Raw genomic sequence first — 17,850 nt, 5'->3', positions numbered from 1 at the left:
CTTTCAGACAAGTACTTTTTGCTGGCAAAGACGAACCTGATCAGCTGCGCATGATATTTCAACTCCTCGGTGAACCTTCTGATAAAGAATGGCCTCTATACGCGTAAGCAGATCCCATGCCCGCCCCTCAAAACTCTCCCGCGCCTCCCTAGACAACCCCCCCCTGCGCCGCCCCCTTTAAGGTACCTCGCGCGGATACGTGGCTTTCACTTTGAATCTCAAACGCAGATATCCTCTCCCCTGCCGAAGGGTGGGGCTGACAACCTCCGCCGCAAGTTCCCTGCCAAAGGCTTTGATGGCACCCATGCGCCTCTCAACGCCATGTCTCTTGTAACCCCGCTAACCCATGTAACGACGAGCCTGAATAACTCTGGGTTTTCCCTCCTCTCGAGGCTACTCGAGAAGTGCCCCGAACGTCGTGTCAATGCGGATGATGCCAAGCATGACCGCTGGTTCACATCCCGCCCGCCCCCTGAGGCGCTTAGCGTCACTGACATAATGCCCCTCCTGCAGCTCGCCAAGATACAGGACGTAGCAGCCCAGCATGTTCCCCAGTTTGCACCGACAGGCTTTTCAAATCAAGCCCTTCCGCCTCTCGTCATGCTGGCACAGGCCGCGGGCAACGCTGCTGTTGGTCCCTATGCACCTGTTTCCCTCAGCGCACCTATGAATAACGGCAGTACTGTCCAAGCCGATACCCAGCATCCGCAGAGTGTCGCTGCAGCGCTCGCAGTCGCACGAGCCCGCGCCCTTGCCCTCGCAAATACCCGCAGGCACGGGGCCGACCCGCGGTTATAGCAGGTTTCTAGCCACCCCACCTGGCGAGTCGCACTGGCGAGTATAGGCAGCCCGCGGGAAATTCGACGCGTTCTAGTTTGGGGCCCGCCCGCCCCCCCGGCGCCTGAGTAAAGCCCCCAGCTGCCGACCCAACATTATCGGGGGCGAGGTTCTGCCACCGCCGGCGGCGGCCGCGGGGCCTACTAGAACGAACTAGAACGGCTCTAGTTCCAGTATAGGGCTCCGTTCCACATGCTCCAGTTGTTCCAGCAGCTCCAGGTTTATGCCCTTCCCTTTAGCGGCGCCGCTGCGGACGACCGGAGCGCCTTCTCCAGGTGCTGCTGCAGGTGCTGCTGCAGGTGCTGCTGCAGGTGCTGCTGCAGGTGCTGCTGCAGGTGCTGCTGCAGGTGCTGCTGCTCCAGTTGCTGCTGCTCCAGTTGCTGCTGCTCCAGGTGCTGCTTTTCCAATCCCTATTTCGAGCTATTTAATAACATCGCTTTCGAGTGCGACCGGTCGTATGCACCTAAGGACGGGCCCCTGCGCGACGGTCCGGCCCCGGGACGGGGGGCGGGGACGGCGGGCACGGGGGTTCCGGCACGGTAAATGCGCTCAGGGCACGCGGCCCGGCACGGGCCCGGCACGCGGCACGGCACTCGGCACGGGCCCCCGGGCACGGGCCGGGCACGGGCCACGCGGCCCGGCACGGGCCCGGCACTCGGCACGGGCCCCGGGCACGGGCCGGGCACGGGCCGGGGAGGCCCGGCACGGGCCCGGCACGGGGCCCCGGGCACGGCCCGGGCACGGGCCGGGGACGTGGCCGGGGACCGCGGCACGCACCGTCGCGCAGGGGCCCCTCTAAGGTTCAATAAACAGACAGCATGTAGTACTAGCTAACTACCCCTGAGTCGCGACCTGCTCAAAATAAGTGGTCAAAACAGCTGCAACATAGGGTCAACGAAGCCTGTGAACCACCCGCTCTGGCCAATCGGCAGCTGGAGGGCTGCTCGGCCACGACCTCCACTCGGTCGAAATTTATGATCGAGCGTCAAAACCACCAGTTTGCTCGAGTTCGAGATCCAAACTGGTCGATAGAGCCAAAACAAGCATATTTCCGGTGGAATCGAGTGGTCTCCAGCGGCTCCAGGGGCACTACCCCCACTACCACTACCACTACCTAACCCCAATCTCAGAGCACCCATCGCAGATCAACATGACATTAGTTAGCGTATTTTGTGCCTGCCTCTTGGACCTGCGCAGAGTTGTGACAAGATCGGCTTGCGTCCCTCCACTGGGATCTGCTAGACCACGATGGTTGGTGGCCTCTCTCGTATCCTACCGATCCGGTCGGCGAAGAAGAAGCAGAATGGCTGGAAAATGGAAAACCTTCCATCGACATCCCGCCGCTTTGACGAGATTATCGCGAAACAAATGACCGGGACTGTCGAAGACGGGAATGCGAGTGCAACGCGTGCAACCAGTGCATCTCTCGACGGCTCCCACGAGACAACGTGTGAGAAGGAAGCTGTTTCCTCAGAGTCGCTGGTTGATCACATTGTCGATGAGAAAGAACCCATACGCTCACTGAACGCTGATAAGAAGAGGATTCAGCCGCCTGGTGGGGGCCTCGAAGCCACGGAAGAAGACGCTGCCGACGAAGCCTCGTTGCATGTCTGGGGTGCTTATCAGCGCTGGCGTGTCACAAAGATTCGTCTTGGCGGGATACTCCTCAACCAAGAGGTCACCCGTCCAGACTCGAGTCTGACTTTCCCCTTGGTGAATAGTGTATACTCCTCCGTTCTTGGCACACCGACGTGAAAGGCACAAATCACGGACGTCCAACTTAAAGCCCGGGCTCATTGTTTGGCTGCGACCCAGGTAACATGGTGGACAGCAACGACTCCTATGATTCCAGAAACTGAGGCGGCATATCCAGCCCCCTCCCCCCCGGTGTGATCAACAGGGCAAGACTTCAATATTGTCGGCGCCGATGGGGATCACCGCCAACTTGGCAAGGTGTTCTGATTTACACGTATCGCGAACACGAGGGAACACGAAGCACATATTCGCCCAGAGCGCAGGCAAAGTGGCCTCGTGGCAAAGCACGACAAGCTAACCTCCAAGCAGCGCCAATGCGACCCTACGGTTGTATGGGCCGCTCTGCAAGGGGTCGCAGGAATCGGTGAAGTCCCAAAGGACCCCCTGGGAAGCGCCGGGCCGTGGTATTGATGTTCCTCCTTCGATATTTGACTGCGCTTCGGGACGCGGCATTTTTCGTCAATATTTGACTGGTCTCGGTGGGGAAACGAGCGCTAGGAGCCCAGAGTATAAGAAATAGATTTCCGCCCCTCTCTTCCACCACCTGCTCCTTAGTGACAGGTTTTGTATCCCCCTAGTGGCTCGCTGGTACAGAGCCACCCTATATCCCTCCCCTTTTTCTTACTTCCCCTTTTTCTTGATACTTTCTAACCCTGTTATAGTTGCTTCCGCACTGTAATAGACGGAGAGTCTTCCTAACTCCGGGACGGGGAAGCAGCATGATGGGGCTGGGCTACCCTGCCGTCCGAGGGTGAACTATCGAGGTTACGCAATGGCGGTACACCGGCGTCTCTGTTATCCTCACGCCACCTCAGCTGCCGTGGTATACGGGGGCCGGGGCTACTGGACGAACGGGCAGAGGATCTGCCTCACTAGGTCCAGCAAGATAATATCGACACCCCCCTTTGTCGCATCTGAGGTATCCTTACAGATCCCCAAATTTGGGCTACGCTTTTTTCGATGAAGTCCAAATATGGCGGGGCGGGGTGTGGTCAAGAGATTTTGAGATACCAACATGCCTTGACGGAGGCGAGCAACCGTCGAGGCGACATCCACGCACACGGGATAGGCCGCGTGGCCCTTTTTGCAGTCGTGGTCTCCGCGGCGTGTGTTTCCGCGATGGGTTTCCTTGCGTTCGTAACACCCGGCGCGACACCCGCTCTGAAGGCATCTGTGATTACTAGCTCTGATTCTGAGTGTTCAATGGCTAAGACGACTTCGAGATCTATGGTTGTTGGCGCGTCCGTGACGATGGACATGTCACGATTGATGCCTTTGCGGGCGACTTTGCACTACACCATGTCGGGGGCACTCCTACAGTACTCAAAAAAGGCGTTGGTCACGGCAAAATATTCACCTCGGGGGTCCACTCTATCTTCTTTGTGGACTGAGAAACTGATGATAGAGATGACCACGCCTCTCGAGACGACCATCGGGGAACTCGAGATGTATCGACTTCGACCCAAGACCGTGTATGACTACACTATTTACGTCCAGGTATTAGGTGATGAATACGCGACTATGGAATACGCCGGAGACTTTACAACCGGTGGTACTGGCTTCCCGCGTTTCGATGAAGCACCGTATTTGCATCTGGGTGGCTCAAACCCCTCATTTGAGATGGCAACATTTGCTGTTTCTCCTGGAATTGTGGTGAATGGCTCAGGTTTGGCCGGTGGGACGATGTCGTTTGAGGGCATTGTCGCGGTCGACGCTGAAGGTTGGGTTGTTTGGTACTATCATACTTGCTCTCCAGTTGCATGGGATTTTACACCAGGTGAAAACGTTGCAATAATTAATTCGGCGGCGTCCTGTACAGATCAAGGGCGCGAATACTCACGGAATGGTTCAGTTTACACGGAGAATTCCCAATTCCAGATTGTAGATGTCCACGGTCTCATGCAATCGCAGACCAAGATGGCTTGCTCTGGAGCGCCAGTGAACTATAACGCCCTCGCTGCGGAGTGCCGTGTAGACCACTCTTCGCCGCTGCATGCGCGCGACTTGCTGACTACAACATACGATGTCGTCAAGATACCCAACATTACCGTCCTCGCCCGATCTGCGCCAAATGAGACGGCAATAACGAAGCATGACATTTTTGCCATGTCGAAGATCTCCAGGTACAACTCAGAGACCAGCTCTATAGAAGACATTTATGAGATGTCGAACTTCTTGGAACCTGAATCATACATGCCAGCTTCTGCCGGGTGGAAGACAATCACAAATGTCGCTTGCTCAGGCGGTGCCTCGGCAAATCCGATAGACTACCACCAGATCTCCTCAGTATCGCCTGGCGCCTTTAGCAATTACATAGTTGCCTCCAAATCCCTGGATGCAGTTTTCTCTCTCGCCCACGACGGTTCTGGCAAACAGTGGACCCTTTCGCCAGATGAAACTATCTCCGATTTCACTTTTGTTTCAGACGCTGACAAATTTTTTTCCCCATTAGACGTCACTCAACTCCCGAATGGTAACATCCTCATGATCGATGGTGGTTCCAATCGCCCGGGTTGCACACTATCCACTCAAAGGGGGTGTTTCTCCCGCGCCATCATGTATAAGCTCGATCCGTTGGCTTCGATTGTTTCTGTAGCCTGGCAATTTGAATTTCCATTTGGTCTTCAAAACCCATCGTCACACCTTGAGTCCAAGGCCGATGTGTGGAAACATGCTATGACGCACGATGCATTTTCTGTTGACGGTGGTTCTGCAAGAAAGCTTTCTAATGGGCGCTTCCTCCTCGCCTTCCCGTCTCTAGAGAAGACCCGTGACTGGGATCCCTCGGGTGCAGGATATGCGTATGAGGTTGACATGGATGCCCACGATGTGATCGTTTCCAAACTCACCTTTCCTACTGACGAGCGGCTGTCAATTGCTGAAGGAAATTTCCGCCTCGTCCCCTGGGGACAAGTTCACCGCGAGTCATCTACATGCCCCTTCTCTGTCGAAGAAGACTCACTGCAGGGTCGACCAACAGCAGGACCATAGTCTCCATCCCCTGGCAAGGAACACCTGAAAGTTTGCGTCCGCCTGACCAAGGCAGTGACTCTCGCTATATGGCCTGCCCAGTCCGGAACAAGCTGCCTAGATAGCTCAACCGCCACCTGTGAGACAAAGAAACATTTAAAATGATAACAACAGCTAAAGCTTCGCGCACGCAATAACTGTCCGTCTCGTCTCACACGGGGGGGGGGGGGCTATGAAGAGCAGTCAGATGCGGGAAAATATGCCATATTGGGCGGAGATGTTGGGACTGGGCCAGGGAGGCCTCCGCCGAGACGCGCGCGTTGACGCGCGAAAGCCGTGTTTCGATTCGTTTCGAAAGCCCCCGGGTGGTCCCACGCGCGGTTCGCGGTAGCTGAAGCGTTGGCGGACTTGGCTGACCCGGATAAAAAGGATGACGATTTATCTATTCAATTGACATAGTAACTGCCCTAATAAGTCGAGATGATGAATCCCCGCAAGTCCGAAATCTATCAGTCATTTCCTTCCTCTTAAGTGCATGGAGATCATCTCGATAGAACCAAGATTAGCGAGGTCTGGTGATCAAATTCAACTGCTCGTCGTCTCAAAGGATGTTTGGCAGCAGACGTGTTACGTGCGAATTCGTGGCCAATCTGCTGTTAGCGATATGGTACTGGAGAGTGTCGTAAAATCGAAGCTTTCACGTAGTCATTTGCACCTCGCAATTGTTAATTGTAAGCTTCCAGCAATTTTGAAGGATGCTTCTTCTGTGATACGAATTACAGCATCAGCCGATGGTCAATTTCCAACAGAGAGTGAGCACCTCAGTGTCAAAGTCGCACACGGCAAAGTTTCGCCTTCTGATCTTTTCCTCATTGCACCCCGAACAATACAAACTTATCACGGTTCGAGCATTGTGCTTGCAATTCGTGACTCAGCATGGTTCCGTTCTATTTTACCATGCTTATCCGCTTCTTCTTCTCTTCGTGTTCGGGTTTCTTTCTTTAGGAACGGTCTCGATGAAACACAAGAATATGGTGCGCATTTATACCCAACATCATCTCATGAATTTACTGAAGCATGTGATGGTGTGACTCGAGTGGCAGCATACTTGGAGGCTCATTTATCATTTGTACCAAACTGTGACAAAGCACGTGTTTCCGTCAGCTTCGATAGAAGCCACTTTGTCGATTCCGGTTCAGAATTGAGCGTGATTCCCTCGTTCTCGATTATTCGCACGCTACCGCCGGTCTTAAACTCGACAGACACTGCTGGGTTGGTGGTGTTGTGCTCCTCCTCTGAACCACTGCTTCCGAACCAAGGCCAATTTCCTGACGTTATGCCGAAATGCTGGTCACTGAATATTTCGGGTTTGCCTCTTACCAATGGTAGCCAACGTGAGAACTCACGTGTGAGAGCCCAGCTTGCGGTCATATTGTCCCAACCGAGACAAGATGAGATCCAGATGTTGCAAAGTCTGGTTGTTCTACAAAAACAGCATACCCGCACATCAATGAGCAAAACTATTGAATTCGCTGTCGACAGAATCTCTTTGACGCTTTCGAAATCTGGTGAATCGGTCCATCAACTCGCGTTGTCCAACATGGATGTAGAATTCTGTGTAAATTGCCAGAGATCGATCCAGATATCTTCGCTTGGTCCTCTGTGGTGCCTGAATCCTAAGGTCTCCACCAGTTGCAGTATGAAAGTTAAAACACTTGGCATAAAACTAGCATCGGCCTCTAAGGCAGGCATCTTCGAGCTAATTGACACTTCTACAAGCAAAAATACAGGCACAGCTAAACAGTTATATCTTCCAGTGGCGTCTAATCTACTAGATGATTTCATGTCGAGCGCAATCGAGGTAAATATCATCTCAAGGAAGCAAAGACTCCCTCTGTACGATACAATATTTACACCATCTGTGTCTGAGACTCTTGCACATGGTTGCATTCCGATTAGTGAAGCTCACATGCGTAAGTCGTGTTCGAACTCTACCGCTGGAGCTGACTTTCTCTCAATACATCTCGACCCATGTCATCATTGCTGTGTCATGTGTGAGTTAAATATGCGCATTGTAATATCTGAGCGGTCGTCGTTCATAGCGAATACACAGAGTACGAGGGTGTACGCGTTCCGATCTTGCAGTGTCAGAGTTGGTAAGCACAACATGGAGGGTCGGCTACTGATTAATCTCGTAGCGCGATCAAATCAGGCAATTAAATCTGCCTTTTCACCGGAACCAGAGGAGATACTTCGAGCACGTTCCTTGCGCCTAGGATCTTCTTATCAGCAGGTCCATGCATTCGACAAAAATCAGTGGATGATAAGGGAAGCAATTCCAAGTTCGTCTTTGATAGAGCGTGAAATTGAGATCCAACTCCGAGGTTTTGGTTTCAAGCACGTGCTCGAAGCTTCGCTGAGAGTTTGCCTGGAAATGGAAGATGGGAAGGTCCTAGAAACAGCAGGGACACTAGCTGACGACGGAATCATCATTTTCACAACGCCACATGTGTCTCATGCACAAGTGGCCAAGCTGCGAGTTGCTTTTGACTTTGGGAACGCAACTCTGTGGTCGAACTCGTTTTCATTCCGATTTTGTTCGTACCCTACTTTAAGGGGATTATTTCCTCTCCTTGCACCTAACTCATCAGGTGGAACAATTTCCTTGATAGGAGACTTTGCTCGCGAAAGTGACAGTGCTCTGCAAATGTTCTTCTTCTCTCCAATGGAAAAGTGTGGCATCGAGGTCGATGATTTTGTCCCGGCCGCCACCACATATTCAACCCTAACGAGGCACGCGATGAAGCCGGGTATTGCGCCGGCGTTTGCTGTTGCTATGCAAGTGAGGGCTGCTGGTGGAACTTGCGCCGCAGCTGCGGCCGCAGCAGGGGCTGCCTCCATCACTGCAGCATCTGGAACCGACTTTGAAAATATAGATGCTATGGTTACAGACGCAGTGCGAGCAACTGGTGGTACTAAGGGCGTAGCTATGGTGGCATCCCATACTGCAGTTTTCCATGCAAATAGCCGTAACGCTCGCAGTGGTGTTATTGACTTGCACCGCGCTGATGTTCGTGGTACTCTGAGCCTCTATCTCAGACAAAATGTGGATGCCACAGATTCCTGCGCACAAACGAGTTCACTCCAAGGCGCGGGCAGTACAGACAGCTTAATCAACCTAAAACTACACAAGCATGCACCCAAACCCCGCGGACGATTATTGGCTGAAATTGCGCCGGGCAATTCAGACCCTTGCTTCATCAAGGCCCTTACCCAGTTTGTGGATTCAAAGAGAATAACCTGTATAGTGCCACCCAACCTTCCCTTACATTCAGTGCACTTGGCATTTTCGAAATCGGGTAAGGAAGGAAAGCAAGTCCATCTCTTCACGGTATGCACCTGATAAAGTAAAACCACTCATTTCACCTCTGTAGGTGGGTGGTGTCTGGCCTGTATGCGGCGAAGCGACAGGCGGGACACTCTTGCGCATCTCCGGCTTAGGCTTCGACCGTGCACTGAGTTTGAGTCAAGAGAAGGATTCTCGTGTGCCGCAAGTGCACGACGCAGGTTCGGCGTCCGAGTCCAGGGATCCAACTCAAACTTTGTCTCAAGGCAACTCACGCTTGGCTCGTACACAATCATTTTTACCACATGCGTCCAAACCACCTCCTTATTTCGCGGCGCGCCAAGCCACCAGTAACAACGCCTGCGGTCACATGAATCACAGTGAGAATATATCACCTTCTGCGCCGGTCCAATCAAAAAGTAAGAGTATCAGACGTACAATGTCCGTTCGGCTTGGGAACGAGAAAGTCCTGAGTTTGCCTCATGAGACTCCAAATATTCAGGCGAGCGTTTTGTTCAAACTAGCGAGTCCAGCCACGGGGAGAGTTCTACATCGCACGATTGTGAATGGGACGCTTGCATGCTTAAGCGCGGCCCAGGTCGCAAACGCCTGCTCAGCAGGAGCTTCGGCATTTTCCGCCCTTGCTGGTGCTGGGGAGTCCTTGATGTTTGACCGGGTCCACGCTGGTGAATCAGCATCTATTTCTGACCCTGACAGTAGGACGGGATCCTCGTTGCACCCAAGTACAGCAGTGGGGATCGCCGCTGCCGAAAATGCTGTGAAAACCCTTGGGCTAGATTCTGTAGTCCAATGCCGCACGCCACCCTGTCCGCTTGCTCTACTCATGAATGCAGTTTCCTTCAGCGCGACCGTGGAGGTATCGTTTAGTGGTCCAGATGGACCTTTCTCTATTGATAATGCTCTCTACGAGTATGTAAGACCTGTGACCCTCAAGGCCATCTTACCGGCGGGAGATCACCTTGTTCCTGGCCACTCTGTCCTCTCATTGAAAGGACACTCAATCATCAGCAGCAAAGCACTCACCCTGCATATGAGCCTCCTTGCCGCACCCGAAGGAGGGACCTCGCATTTTGGCCATGTGCGCACCCTTGATCGGCTAGTCTTGTCGTACAAATTGCTGAATAGAAAACCAAATGGGACAGCCGAAAATGTTGTTGGAAGTGCAACACCTGGTGGAGATGACGCCGATCCTGATAAGGTTATGACTCAGGTATGCGCTGCGATGCCCTTCTTCGTGCGTCGCAGGTATTTCAACCGGCAGGCCCGTCACGTACCCATGTTCCCCAGAGAGATTGCAAATATCGACCCCCCGCAAAGGAACCAATCCCAGATGGATTCGATTGCGTCAAATTTGCCATCCACCAGCAATAGCAGGCAGCTCCACTTATGGGTTCACTCTCAGCCCGTCGTGGAAGAAACCAGGCGGCGCTTGGACGCAGAGCACATGCCTCCGCCTTCATGTGAATTGGATTCTCATCTAGAGAAGACTTCGCGGCTTCGACGTGCCTCCATCCGCCGCCAGATGTCCAGCAGCCCGCAGCGCCACTTGCTGCGCCAGTTGTCTCGCACTGAGTCGTTGAAGCGCAGTGGAAATTCACTAGTCCGGCAGCTGTCAGACCTCGCAGAGCCTTACCGGAAACAGCTGGGTAGAATATCATCGCAGCGGATAATCACTTCTCCTAGTCGGGCCCCAGAAAAGTTCAAGCGACCGGCTGGGCAGTTTCGCCTGGGTGACCGTCAAATCTCACGATCTGGACTGACTAAGCAAGCTGCAGAAACCCTCGTGAGGCGAACTTCGCGTCTGCGACAGCGGACGGGGACTGTTGACAATGCAATAAACCCGAGAAGTTCATATATGCTTGTAGAACCTGACTGCTTGATAAATGAAGTTAATATCGAGCTTTCACCTAATGGCCAGGATTGGACTGAACGAGCGAGCCGAAAGGTGCAGCTTGTAACGCCGCACAGTTTTAGCCATGTCGAGCCATCGCTCGGGCCGACACATGGAGGGACCAACCTGACCATCTATGGAGACAGTTTCCCCATTGTCGGCGAGATTTGCATTGTAGCATTTCTGTGCCTTGGGTCGAGCACCCTCCCGACGAATACACAAACGGCAGAATTCCGTGGGCGTAACATCACGGGACATTTTATAGATGTCAACATTGCATCTTTGGAGTCTCATGCTGCTGCACGAAAAATTCAAGCCGCTTCACGAGGGCACTCACTCCGCGCCCTTGCGAATGGCGGACTACCGTGTTCTTGCGTCATTGGGTTGGTGACTTCCACGAAGAGTATTTCGTGCGTCACGCCTTCAGTTCTTTTTGATGCCGGCGTAGACATCGTAATATCCTTTGATGGGACTAACTTCGAGTGGGCTCCTACGGAGAAGTTGAACCAGAGTCTATGTGTTGTGCCATAGACTATGGATTTTCATAGGCTGAGGCAAATTAGAATAGCTCATTTGTTACTCGAACTGGGCATTGGAGCTGAAGATGCTGCAGCTGCAGCTGCAGCGATATCAAGTGGGCTATTAAATGAGGAACACGACGACGCTGAACAAGACTTGGGAAGTCAAACCACCAGTGGATTAAATTCTTCACTCACGACTGAAATACACACGCCAACCAGCATCGCTAGCCTCCCTCGGGATAACAATGTGGCACTCGTAGTTTCACCCGATAGTACCCTTTTCGAAACGAAATTACATTTGACATACTACTTCTATGCGCCACCTTGGCTACAAAGAGTACTCTTCACCCGTGGACCTTACACAGATACCCTGCAGCTACTTGGAGGTCAGTTTCCTTTGGCTAGACAGGCCATGATTCGATTTGAGAGCCCCTTGTCAAACACAAATCTGCGCGTGTGTTCGTCTGTACAGGCGGGTCCATTTGTAGAAAGCGATCTGAAAATCGAAACACTCGATGTGCGTTTCACATGTGTGTTTGTGAATTGACTATGCCATACGTTTAGGTGAATGGTGATATACAAGACTCCCAGGTCATCAGATGTTTTGCCCCACCTACTCTTCCTAGCGGCCGTGACGTGAGGATATCTATTTCGATGAATGGTGGTCATGACTATTCTGGGTCTATCTTCTATAAAGTCAACAAAAGTCCGATCTTGACTTCTCTCAGACCCTCTTGTGGCCCACGGTCTGGAGGCACTGCAATCTTTATTCATGGTCAAAACTTCGCCAGCCGACCTGTTGACATTAAGGTGCGCTTCTCCTTAGCTCTTGGGAAATTTCCATCTCAAGAAAGCGTTGGTCGCAAGCTTTGTACCGTATCGGCAGTTTGTGAAAGCTCCACAACAATCAAGTGCCGACTACCCCCCTTTGAGCAGCTACTGTCCAACATCAACAGTGAATCACACGCCGTACGTCAGAAAAGTGATTCTCTGGTCCGAGCTGCCGAGCTGAAGGAAGAAAGTCGGAGATTTTTGTCTGAGAGAACAAATGTCAACAATAGCATAGTAAGCCTCTGGGTCGATGTATGCACCCTTGGTGGCAGTCTTTTCACTGGGAGGCCATTGTTATTTCTATTGTATGACCATTTCCCAAAGCTTGGTCACATGCGGCCTCATTCTGGTGCTCTCAGTGGAGGATATAAGGTGAAATTGATCGGCAACGGTTTTCTGAAGACAAACTCAATCACCGCTCGTATCATTCCATTGCCAACTGCTATAGACTACGCCACCGCGGCTTCCTCGCGTTCTTTAGAACTCTCCAGGCTGCTAAGTTCAAAAAAGAAACGCCGACGCGGTGCGGTATTAGATCACCGGTCAACTTCGCAGAGAAATGATGTGGCGATGTCAGGCCTGGATTCAGTTTGGCCGTTAACTTCCGTTGGAAACAAGACGGCACAAATGCGACCTATTGCCGTCAGATGTAGGCGAAACGCGGTGTCCTCTACCGCCTAAATTCATCATATTTTAACTGCTCTCAAGGTATCATTCCGACACGGAGGTTTCTTTTATTATGCCATGGCTGCTTGGCCGCCAGTCCGGACCCTCTCTAGTCCAGGTGTCATTGAACTCATCCGAGTTCTCTGAGCCGCATGAGCGCTGCATCTTTCACCTTTTCCGTGATCATCGGTCTCGTGACGTAGAATTCTTCCCATCTATAACAGGTCCACAGGACGTCAACACGAGTAGATATGCGCATCGCCAATTTCGTCGGCTAAATGCAGCCAAACATCGACCATTCGCCCATAACGCCGACGGCGCTCGTAACAATAAGCTCGCACATTTGCGTTATCTATCTGCAAGTACATCATATGAAGCTCGACCATGCATGCGCTCTATCTTGAACGCGGCTGTTTCCGAGGTGGACGAGAAAGGCGCTGTGGATATGTCGGAAGTCGTTTCGCTGGCACGCCTGAACGAGGCACCATTACAACTTTTGGACATTAACCTCAGCTCGTTTGATACGCACCCGGCACTCAAAGTATGCTGTCTTGTCTGAAGCCAATTACCCCACAAATTCAATATTTACTGGACTAACACAGGTTTCCAGCAGCGATGCTCACGTGCCAGCCCACTCCCACAAACACCTAGCTTTGATTGACAAGTTACAGCTCATCCTACATGACAAGGTTGCGCGGCTTGAATTTGTTCAGGTCTTGAATCGAGCTTTCTTTGTGTTGCTCAAAGGATCATCTAGAAAGGGCATCGCCTATGGTGAACTATGTGATCAGCTAATGCTGGCACTATCGAGCGAATTATACTGGGGATTTTTGTTGAAGTCTAACATCCAATCTTTAAAGTATCAAGATAAGTTATGAAATTTAGTACCACAAGATATGAAATTCCAACTAAATTCGACGAGCGCAGGTCTTGTTTCCATCTAGTACACAAATGGACCTCCTCAGCCTTTGGAAGCTCTCAGATCCCAAATCTCAAGGCTATGTGTCACTATCAGAGTTTCTCCAACAGCTCCGCGGCAAGCGACCGCGAAGTCCAGTCCCTGGACCATCGCACTACAATCCAAATCCGGATTGCATTGAGCGAGCTGTCATGACCGTCTTTGTCGCAATTCCAATCTTCGCGTTTCATGTGAACCGCTTTAGGCCCATACTGTTGGTCGCTGTGCGCTCACGCTCGATATTTATGAGAAGCCCGGTTACATCACGACATATTATTAGAATATGTGAGCATTGCGTGTTGTTGTTAGCCTTTGTCTCGTTGGACAGCTTCCATCTATTGATTTCAATACAGGCTGAATAACCAAGATTGACCCCGGTCGGATACCAGGCTCAGGGGCAATCCCAAGCAGTGTAGGACTACCGTGTGACAGCGCCTGAAACACAAGAATCGTGCTTGCCCCGCTCTCTGTACACTCATGCATGCGAACCTTGTGCGCTGCGGGGCAGTGCATCAATACAGGCGCGTGATGGGCCCCGAGTGCAATCCTTTGTGAGTTGGTGTGAAGTCCAGGGTGAAGCCTGGGGCTGGAGCGCCATTTAAATCGCTTCCGTCCACTTGGCCTTTCGTATCTCCCACTATCTTAGCTAAAGGAAGCAAAGTTAACTCCCCCGTTAGGGGGCTGAGCTCGATTGGATCAAGGAATGCCAGAAATAAAAGCCGATGGGCCGCGCTTGGATGGCGCGGCCACCTCAGACCGGGGGGCAACACCGTTCAAACAGAATCTTATTGTCCGACAGAAGTTACCTGGCCACCCGATTTTTATTGCGGCACTTTTTCACCATTATTATCAGCGGGTTCTGCTGATAGCCACACGTATAAAACTTCATGCAATTAAAATCGCGAGGCCAATCGGACAAAAGCTCGTTCCAAAGTCGTGCTTGGACCGTATTGCCCCCCGGTCCTCAGCATGAGTGACTTCGGATCGCCTACGCCAGCCAAAATGTCGCCAGGCTACTCGCCGCCGTCCTGGGCGCTTTGGGACCCCGCGCCGCCGCCGTCGCCGCCGTCGGACGCGTCGCCGCGCGCGCCGGTCTTCGCGTCCGCCGCGTCGTCCGCCGCGTCGTCTTCCGGAGCCTCTCGAGGACGCTCGCGTCCGGCGGCTCGTCGGCCGACGCGCGGAGCTGCTTCAGCCCGAACTCGACGGCGTCGATTTGATTCTGCATGTCCGTCGCCTCGGCGCGCCTCTCGACGCGCGGCGGCGCGGCCGTCGCGTCCGGCGGCTCGTACCAACCTGGGCGCTTGCTGTCGCTCTCCAGGATCGTCGGCCGCGGCGGCGGCGCGCCGGCCCGCTGCGCCGCTTTGTAGTGCCACTCGAGCGAGTTCGCGCAGGCCTTCGCGAAGGTTTTTTGCGCCTCGGTGCACCTGCCGAGGCTGCGCGACGTGCGGCTGCGTCGTCGGCCACGGTTGGGCTTCCTCACCAAATAAAATGTTCAGTAAATTCTCGCCCATGAGTAGTACGAAAAGGAGCTTTTGTATTCGGTCTTATGGAGAAATCCCCCCGCTCGGCAGCCCCGTGCCGCCCAACTGCCGGCCGCTCGGCCCGCGCCCTGGGGGCTGCGTCGTCGAAGACGCGGTCCTATTTCATGACGTCTTTGCCGAGTTACGCGACGCTGCGTCCGCGCTCGCGGCGGTGGGCTGGAGGGGTGGATTGAATCACTGGATTCGACAAAGTAGAGCGAACTTCGAGCGTTTTTGAATGCCTCATGGTACCAGGAACGACTTCGGCACATTAGTTCGCGCTACTTTGTCGACCCCCGGCCCCGGGACGGCGCGGCGCGAGGCCGCGGCGCACAACCTCGGGACACTCTCTATCGGCGACCTGGGCCTCCACGGCCAAACCCGCGCGACGGAAGGCACCCGGGGTGTCTATGAACGATCTCCGACGCTGCATCGCGTCCGAGGCAGCCAAAATCGGGTCGCGTGGCCCGATCACGACCCACAGGACCCCCTAAAACCACCCGTTCTTGCCGAGACGCGATTCGTTTCGCGTCGCTTCTTTTGCGGCGTGCAGCCCTTGTTGCGCGCCTCGAGAGTCGCCGCGGGGGCCATGGGCGCCGTGGTAGGCGCGCGGCGCTAGGGGGCTGCCTTTGGTGATTACATGTCCATCGCGTGTCTCCTCGAGGTTCGCGGACCGCGTGCTTTCGTCCGAGACCGCGTGCTTTCGTCCGAAGCCATCAAAACATGCGTAAACTTTGCTTTTTTGAGCGTCAAACAAATGGCCTCTGGATTCCCAAAGGCGGGTGCCGAAGCAACCGTGGCTTGAGGTGGTGGGCGACGCGTCTCGTCGGGTGTATTAAATGGTCAGTAAAGTGGAAATGTAGGATCAGCCTTTCGGCGCCAGGCGTCAAGACCACCGACGACGTCCCGAACATTTTCAAAGCCGAGTTTGAGGAGCGTGTGAGTCGCAAAACATGAATCGATACCGCGACGGCAAAGAATAAACAGGACAGTGTCTTGCTTGGTTATGGCGCATTGCAATTTTTCTTTCGCGACTTTGGGCTGTTGAAGGATGCCTCGTAGGGGGAGTGAGATAGCGTTCGGAAGTTTGCAGATGGAGAACTGGGTTGAATTGCGGACGTCAATGATCAGGCAGGGAGCTGAGCTATTAATCGCGGCTTTAAGGTCAAGGGCCGTCGCCGTGTTGTGCGCGGGGAGCGGTGGAAGTGAAGGCGCGCGAATAATGCCAGGACGATACCTGAAACAAAGGGATTCACCAGCTGTAGCTGAGTAGGACACAGGTTTGACGTCCGATTGTTCGAACTAATGTCGAGACCCTGGGTTTGGGCCCATTTCTCCGAATCGGCGAGGGATACTAAACTCGGGGCAACGCCACACAGCGCGCAGTTCCGACGCTTGGGGGGCAATCTGAAGGGACGCAGTGAAAAACCATCGAAGACTCTGAGCACGGAACCTGTGTTTCCCAGACCTGAAAGACAGTGCAGGATATCAAGTGCCTGCAGCGCACCGAGCGCGCCTATACCAAGTGCTCAGTTCTATCTAGCCCTCTCAAGTATTTACGCGAAATGCGCACCAGGAACAGGACCAAGGACGCCATCATCAGCGCACTGTCGATGCGATTCGTGATGCGAGGGTGCTGGACTCACACACCGATAACACGGTCCGCTCGAATAGTTCCAACGCGTCAAAGAACCCTCTGTTCCTAAAGCTGCAGCTACAACCAGAATTTTTCCCGCGAGGAGGCACGCGTCATTTAGAAAGTAACGCGTTCCAACGTTGTCACTACAATCAGCGATGATGTCATGCGATTTCACTCGCATTATCGTCTGCTTGTCGTAGCCGCAGTGTCGTGGTACGGCCATTATATCTACGCCTGAGTTTGATGACCTTAGACGTTCGGCTGCCACCTCAGCCTTGTTTCTCCCGATGTCCAGCTCATGAAATAAAATCTGTCGGTGCAGATTGCTCAGCTCAACCGTATCACCGTCGCAAACCGTGATCTGTCCCACGCCCGCCCTGACTAGATACGGCAGGCATCCACACCCCAAAGCCCCGGCGCCGACCACGAGTACCGACGATGACCGCAGTTTCGCCTGTGCATCAGTATGGCTGAGCCTCTCATTCAGTACATTACCTGAGCCATCGCCCCATGTACCAGCAGCTGCCGAGAGTACCGACCGGCTTCTCCCATGTCTAGCCAAAGTAAGGGAGAAGACTCATGGTCAGTTTAATTAAACTAAGCTACTATTGTAGAGTCTTCAAGCAGAGGCTAAGCAGCTCATGTTGAACTTATTTTCGGCGAGCGCAACACGGCGTCCCATGCGGCTGCGGCATCATAATCTGACTCGGCTGTCGTGGAACTCCACTAATTCGACGCCGTTCGCGAGATCGTGTCGCTCCAGCGTCGGCTTTGGCCGATCTCGCAGGATCGCTGATCTGAGGGGCTGCCCGAGCGGCTGGTGTTCCGCGAGGAGATCGTGTGCGCTGGCGGCGAAATTGTGTCCACGCCTAGCCCCGGGCGACGGCGACGGTGC

The 17,850-nt window shown here is 53.5% G+C and overlaps 4 protein-coding genes across 4 annotated transcripts; 3 read left to right on the top strand and 1 right to left on the bottom strand.

Moving 5' to 3' along the window:
- Positions 1-2,085: 2,085 nt before the first annotated feature.
- AURANDRAFT_67395 (expressed protein) lies at positions 2,086-2,592 on the top strand (the record flags this gene model as incomplete). Its single annotated transcript, XM_009042836.1, has 1 exon — positions 2,086-2,592. One exon carries the CDS (start codon positions 2,086-2,088, stop codon positions 2,590-2,592), a length of 507 nt encoding a protein of 168 aa, XP_009041084.1.
- A 1,299-nt stretch (positions 2,593-3,891) lies between these two features.
- AURANDRAFT_67394 (hypothetical protein) lies at positions 3,892-5,583 on the top strand (the record flags this gene model as incomplete). The annotated part of the gene is made up of 1 exon (XM_009042837.1): positions 3,892-5,583. The coding sequence occupies one exon, from the start codon at positions 3,892-3,894 to the stop codon at positions 5,581-5,583; it is 1,692 nt and encodes a 563-aa protein (XP_009041085.1).
- Positions 5,584-13,731: 8,148 nt separating this feature from the next.
- On the top strand, positions 13,732-14,459 carry AURANDRAFT_72577 (expressed protein; the record flags this gene model as incomplete). Its single annotated transcript, XM_009042838.1, has 3 exons — positions 13,732-13,945; positions 14,002-14,081; positions 14,150-14,459. The coding sequence occupies 2 exons, from the start codon at positions 13,790-13,792 to the stop codon at positions 14,074-14,076; spliced, it is 231 nt and encodes a 76-aa protein (XP_009041086.1).
- Positions 14,460-16,159: 1,700 nt separating this feature from the next.
- AURANDRAFT_32858 (hypothetical protein) lies at positions 16,160-17,412 on the bottom strand (the record flags this gene model as incomplete). The annotated part of the gene is made up of 3 exons (XM_009042820.1): positions 16,160-16,473; positions 16,554-16,832; positions 16,890-17,412. Coding segments are annotated over 3 exons (1,116 nt in total), but the record flags the coding sequence as incomplete, so codon positions are not given.
- Between the last annotated feature and the right edge of the window lie 438 nt (positions 17,413-17,850).

Source organism: Aureococcus anophagefferens, assembly GCF_000186865.1.
Source record: "Aureococcus anophagefferens unplaced genomic scaffold AURANscaffold_38, whole genome shotgun sequence".
NCBI lineage: Eukaryota > Pelagophyceae > Pelagomonadales > Pelagomonadaceae > Aureococcus > Aureococcus anophagefferens.
This window is presented reverse-complemented; position numbering and strand designations above follow the sequence as displayed.